At 48.0% G+C, this 5,727-nt stretch overlaps 1 protein-coding gene across 5 annotated transcripts in view; it reads left to right on the top strand.

Moving 5' to 3' along the window:
- Window positions 1–5,727, top strand: part of LOC109915549 (STAM-binding protein-like) — a 51,669-nt gene that overhangs the window by 507 nt on the left and 45,435 nt on the right. For 2 of the 5 annotated variants that reach the window (XR_007265814.1, XM_048618478.1), the window contains exon 2: window positions 5,248–5,465. Coding sequence is in view for 2 of the 5 variants with exons in the window: in XM_048618478.1 (XP_048474435.1) it covers window positions 5,263–5,465 (203 nt within the window). In the remaining 3 variants the exon portion in view is untranslated. Of the gene's footprint in view, window positions 1–1,565; window positions 2,132–5,247; window positions 5,466–5,727 lie in introns of those variants that run through there. The other 3 variants (XR_007265815.1, XM_048618480.1, XR_007265816.1) reach the window with 2 other exon arrangements.

Below are 5,727 nucleotides of genomic sequence, written 5' to 3' on the forward strand. Positions count from 1 at the left end.
CCCCCGACCACCAAGGCCTCCCTTTCAGACTAAACCCCGCCCCCGACTACAATGGCACCCCTAGATGCAACGCACGCCTCGAGTCATCCAGCCCCCCTCCCCTCGAGACCACGCTCCGCCCACCGACAACAAAGCTCCACCCCACCTTGTCACACAAGACGCCCTGAAGCCTTAAACACGGTCCCTCGGTATTCAGGCCCCGCCCGTCTCCACAAACCCGGCCCCTAAACATTTAGGCCCCGCCTGTCATGACTAAGCTCTGCCCACTGACATCCGGGCTCCCCTTGCAGACTAAGCCACACCCTTTGACAATTGTCTCCTCCCTTAGATACCAAACCCCGCCCCTAACTCCCAGGTCCCGCGTGGTTAGAACCGGGTTCCGCCCATACAGATCAAACCCCGCCCCCTAACAACCAGACTCCACCCCAGAGCCCAAAACCCTTGCCATGACTTGTCACCCTTCCAACCTCCTGATTCAACGTATCATTCTTTTCCACCTGCAATCTGACCCCACAACCAAAGATATATTTCCCTCCCCACCCCTATCTGCCTTCCATGGGGGCCGCTTTCTCCGCGACTCCCTCGTCCGCTCCATACTCCCCACTAGCCCCACCATCCCCGGCACCTGTCCCTGCAACCGCAGGAATGCTACACTTACCCCTACATCTCCCCCCTCACCTCCTTCCAAGGACCCGAAGAAACCTTCCACATTAGACAGATGTTTGCCTGCGCATCCGCTAATGTGGTCTATTGCATCTGCTGCTTCCGATGTGGCTTCCTCTACATTGGTGAGACCGAGCGGAGGCTCAGAAACCTCTTTGTGGAACTCCTGTGCTTGGTTCGCGACAAACAACAACACCTTCCAATCATGAACCATGTCAACTCCGCCCCCCACCTCCTGGGCCTCCTCCAGTGTCACAACAACGCCACCTGGAAACTGGAGGAGCAACACCTCATATTCTGCCTTGGGAACCTACAGCCCAATGGTCTCAATGTGGACTTTCCTTGTTTCAAAATCTCCCCACCTCTGGCCTCATCCTATGACCAACCCTCCCTCTCATCCCCGCCTCCTTGACCTGTCTGTCTTCTCTCCCACCTATCACACCTCCGATGTCACTGACCAATCCCCACCACTGCCTACTTTCACTCACCTATCGCCTTCCCACCTACCTTCTGCAGCTCCTCTCATACCCGCCTCCTTGACCTGTCCGTCTTCTCTCCTACCTATCTCCCTCTCATCCCCACCTCCTTGACCTATCTGTCTTCTCTCCCACCCATCCGCTCCTCCCACCTCCCTGACCAATCCCCACCACTGGCTACCTGCACTCGCATATCGCCATCCCACCTACCTTCTCCAGCCCTGTCCATCTTCTCTCCTACCTATCTCCCTCTCATCCCCGCCTCCTTTACCTGTCCATCTTCCCTCCCACCTCACTGATCAACCCCCAACATTCCCTACCTGCACTCACCTATCACGATCCCACCTACCTTCCCCAGCCACACCCCTCCTCCTCTATTTGTTTCAGAGCTCCCTTCCCCCTCCCTGATTTCTGAAGAAGGGTCCCAACCTGAGCCGTAAGCTTTCCTGCTCCTCTGATGCTGCCTGGCCTATTGTGTTCCTCCAGCTCCACACTGTTATCTCTGACTCCAGCATCAGCAACATCGTAACAACCAGGTTCCTCCCCTCGAGATCAAAACCCACTCCCTGACAACTGGACTCATCCCCTAGCAACCTTACGCCACCCCGTGACATCAAGACCTGGAACCAGTTTGCTGTCAATCAAGCCTACTGTGCTTCAGTTTCGGAGATTTACCCTCCATCTCCTCACTTCCCCATCCGCCATTTGGCAATCTCCTTGATGCCCTCTTCATCTGTTGCTTCTCGTTCTTATCCTTTTCTTTGCATTCTCGACCGTGAAACCGATGCTCAATCAGTCAAAGTTACTCTCTCATGGCATCTTTACCACAAGTCCTTTATACATCCTACTGTTACCCACATCCACCTGCCTAAACTGATAGGTAACAAGTTGATGAACTGAGTTGAGTGCTGTCTCAGTTTTGGACAAAGTGACGACATTTGAAGATATCCCAGCTGATTTAAAAGCAACCAATATGGAAATAGTAGACAAAGGTAATTTGGCAAATGTCACTTTCAAAAATTCTTTGCTATATAATCACGGAATTTGTTCACAACCAAAGTCAGGAAATATAGAGTCAGCATCGATAACCAAATTTTTGAAAACAGGTTTAGCAGGCAATATCAGGAAATGAGACTAGCTGAATTTCTCTTGCAGAGCTTAAGAGAGCAGACTGAGCTTCTTCTGTTCTGCAAACAATTCTATAATATTTTCTCTGAATAGCTAACACTGAAGATGATTGTAATATGGATATTGTGCATAATTCTGGTCTCCAAACAACACCACAGCAAAATAGGAGCACTAGAGGAAATGCAGAAACAGATTTGAGAGGATACTTCTGGAACTGAGGATTAACAGCTGTCAGGAACTGACAATGTGGACAGAAACTTGTGATCTTCCAGACTTCTCTAGACTTGGTGCCTACAGTTGCAAACAAAAGCCAAGAAGAGAAGAGGGATGTGGTAAATGACAAACAAGAAAACTGACAACAGGAATCAGGACTATGCTAACATCTATGATTAGGAGAGTGGTATCATGGTGCTTAGAGAATCACAACATGTTTGGGGACCATCAGCATGAACTTTTTGAAAGATAAGTCATGTACATGAATCACAGAAAACTAATATACATATGTAGGAAGCAAGTAGGAAAACATGATGTGTTGCTTTTATTGCAAAGGCACTAGTAAATGAGACTAAAGGATGTTTACTGCAGTTATATATGGCGTTAGTGAGACTACTTGATGAGTATTGTGTTCCACGAAACACAAATTTGGCGTTTCTACTTAAGGAGGGACACACTTGCCCTACAGCGAGTGAACTGAAGACTTATTAGTTTGATTAAAAACTGGAAGAACTGCAGATGCTGTAAATCAGACACAAAAAGATAAATTGCTGGAAAAGCTCAGCAGGTCTGGCAGCATCTGTAGAGAGATATCAGAGTTAATGTTTCGGGTCGAGTGACAGAGGAAGGGTCACTCGACCTGAAACTTGTTTCTTATTGGCTTGATTCCAGGGATGAGAAAATTGTTATATGAGGGAGGTTGTAGATTGGGCCAGTATTCCCTGGGGTTTAGAAGAATAAGAGATAATCTCATATATTCATTGAATGCAAAGAGGCAGGATGAGACAATGTAGATGCTGGAAACCTGTATCTCCAAATTGAAAAGTCCAGAGCAAGTGATCACCATCCAGAATAAAAGGTTAGCCCTTTAACATAGAGGTCACTTTTTATCAATCAAAGGTTTGGGAATCTTTGGTACTGTCTTACCAAAGAGGGAGGCGATGGCGTAGTGGTATTATCGCTGGACTGTTAATCCAGAGACCCAGAAAACATTCTGGGGACTCGGGTTTGAATCCCACCATGGCAGATCGTGGAATTTGAATTTAACAAATATCTGGATTTAAGAGTCTAATGATAACCATAAATCCATTGCCGATTGTCACTAATGTCCTTTAGGGAAGGAAACTGTCATGCTTACCTGGCCTGGGCCTACATGTGACTCCAGAACCAGAGCAATGTGGTTGACTCTTAACTTTCCTCTGGGCAATTAGGGATGGGCAATAAATGCTGCCTGGCCAGGGACGCCATCATCCTGTGAATGAATAAAGGATAAAGACCTAGAAAGTTGTAGAGATGTACAGTATGGAAACAGACCATTCGGTCCAACTCATCCATGCTGACCAGATATCTTAAATTAATCTAGTCCCATTTGCCAGCATTTGGCCCGTATCCCTCTTAAACCCTTCCTATTCATATACCCACCCTTGTAAATGTTGTATCAGCCTCCACTACCTCCTACCTCCTCTGGCAGCTCATTCTATACACGCACCACTCTCTGCACGAAAAAGTTGCCCCTTAGGTCCCTTTTCAATCTTTCCCCTCTCACTTTAAATCTATGCCCTCTAGTTTCGGACTCCCCTACCCTTGGCTATTCATCCTATCCATGCCCCTCATGATATTATAAATTTCTGTATGATCACACCTCAGCCTCTGACGCTCCAGGGAAAATAGCCTTGCCCGATTCAACCTCTCCCTATTGCTCCCTCTCTCCAAACCTGGCAACATCCTTAAATCTTTTCCGAACCCTTTCAAGTTTCACAACATCTTTCCTATAATTGGGAGACAAGAAAGGCATAAATGCAGTATTCCAAAAGTAGCCTAACCAATGTACTGTACAGCCGCAACATGACATCCCAACTCCTGTTCTCAATGCAGTGACCAATAAGGGCAAGTGTACCAAATACCTTCTTCACCGCCCTGTCTACTTGTGACTCCACTTTCAAGGAATTATGATCCTGCACTCCAAGGTCTCTTTGATCAGCAACACTCCCCAGGATCTTACCAATAAGTCCTGCCCTGATTTGCCTTTCCAAAATGCAGCACCTCACATTTATCTAAATTAAACTCCATCTGCCACACCTTGGCACATTGGCCCATCGGATCAAGATCCCGCTGTGCTCTGATGTAACTGTCTTTGTTGTCCACTATATCACCAATTTCGGTATCATCTGCTGAATATGCTCAGTCATTGAATATTAAAAAATAGAAACTTTCTTTCACGGAGGCAGATAGATAGGAGATCATTTATAAATTGTAAATCGGAGTTTTGCTGCTTTTTGTCAATCAAAGTTATTGAGCTGTGGCATCTGGAGCTAGGAATGGAGGAAGAAATGCAAGAGGCAGAGTGACTTCCCTCTGTTTCCATATTCCAACCTTAGACAGTCTTTGGATAAATGGCGTCCTTTTACCCTATCTAGCACATGCCAGTCTTCATTCCGCTGTGGCATTTCTTTCCTATCTCTGTGAGTTTGTGCTCCAACTATGGATTTAGTTTCACAGGCAGTATTCACCCTCTGAGGGCCACCCACAGGTTGGCCACCATTTGCAAGTGATGATCAGCAGCAAGTGGCTGCAGGATCCTCAACTGGAAAAGCATTGCAGCTAAACCTGGGGCAAGCGCTAAGGAAATTGTTCAGGGCCCGAAGCCCTGACTAATTTCCCGAGGGATCCCAGTGACCCTCGCAATTAGTCAAGCCGAGTAGAGTGATTGAGAGCTAATTGTCATTGTGTTTTGACCTGGCACTGACCAATCCTTTCCCCTGGGCAGAGCAGACAGTGAGCAATGCCAGAACACTCTGATGTCAGCTTGTCTCCCGAGGAACGTGTACGGGCTCTCACCAAGAAGGGCAGCTCAGTGGACGTAAACGATGATGTCCCTCCACGAAGATACTTCCGTTCCGGAGTCGAAATCATTCGCATGGCTTCAGTTTACGTAGATGAAGGCAACTTGGAAAGTGCATTTGTTCTCTACAACAAGTATATCACGTAAGTATCACCAAAGTGCACAGTGGAATTCAGCCAAAGACCGCACTGTCAGAGGGTCAGACCTGAGGGAGCGGGCACTGTCAGAGGGTCAGTCCTGAGGGAGGGAGCGGGCGCCGTCACAGGGTCAGTCCTGAGGGAGCGAGTGCTGTCACAGGGTCAGTCCTGAGGGAGCAGGCACTGTCACAGGGTCAGTCCTGAGGGAGCGGGCACTGTCAGGAGGGTCAGTGCTGAGGTAGCGCCGCACTGTCGGGAGGGTCAGTGC

The sequence above is a fragment of the Rhincodon typus genome, chromosome 40, assembly GCF_021869965.1.
Source record: "Rhincodon typus isolate 14 chromosome 40, sRhiTyp1.1, whole genome shotgun sequence".
NCBI classification, from domain to species: domain Eukaryota; kingdom Metazoa; phylum Chordata; class Chondrichthyes; order Orectolobiformes; family Rhincodontidae; genus Rhincodon; species Rhincodon typus.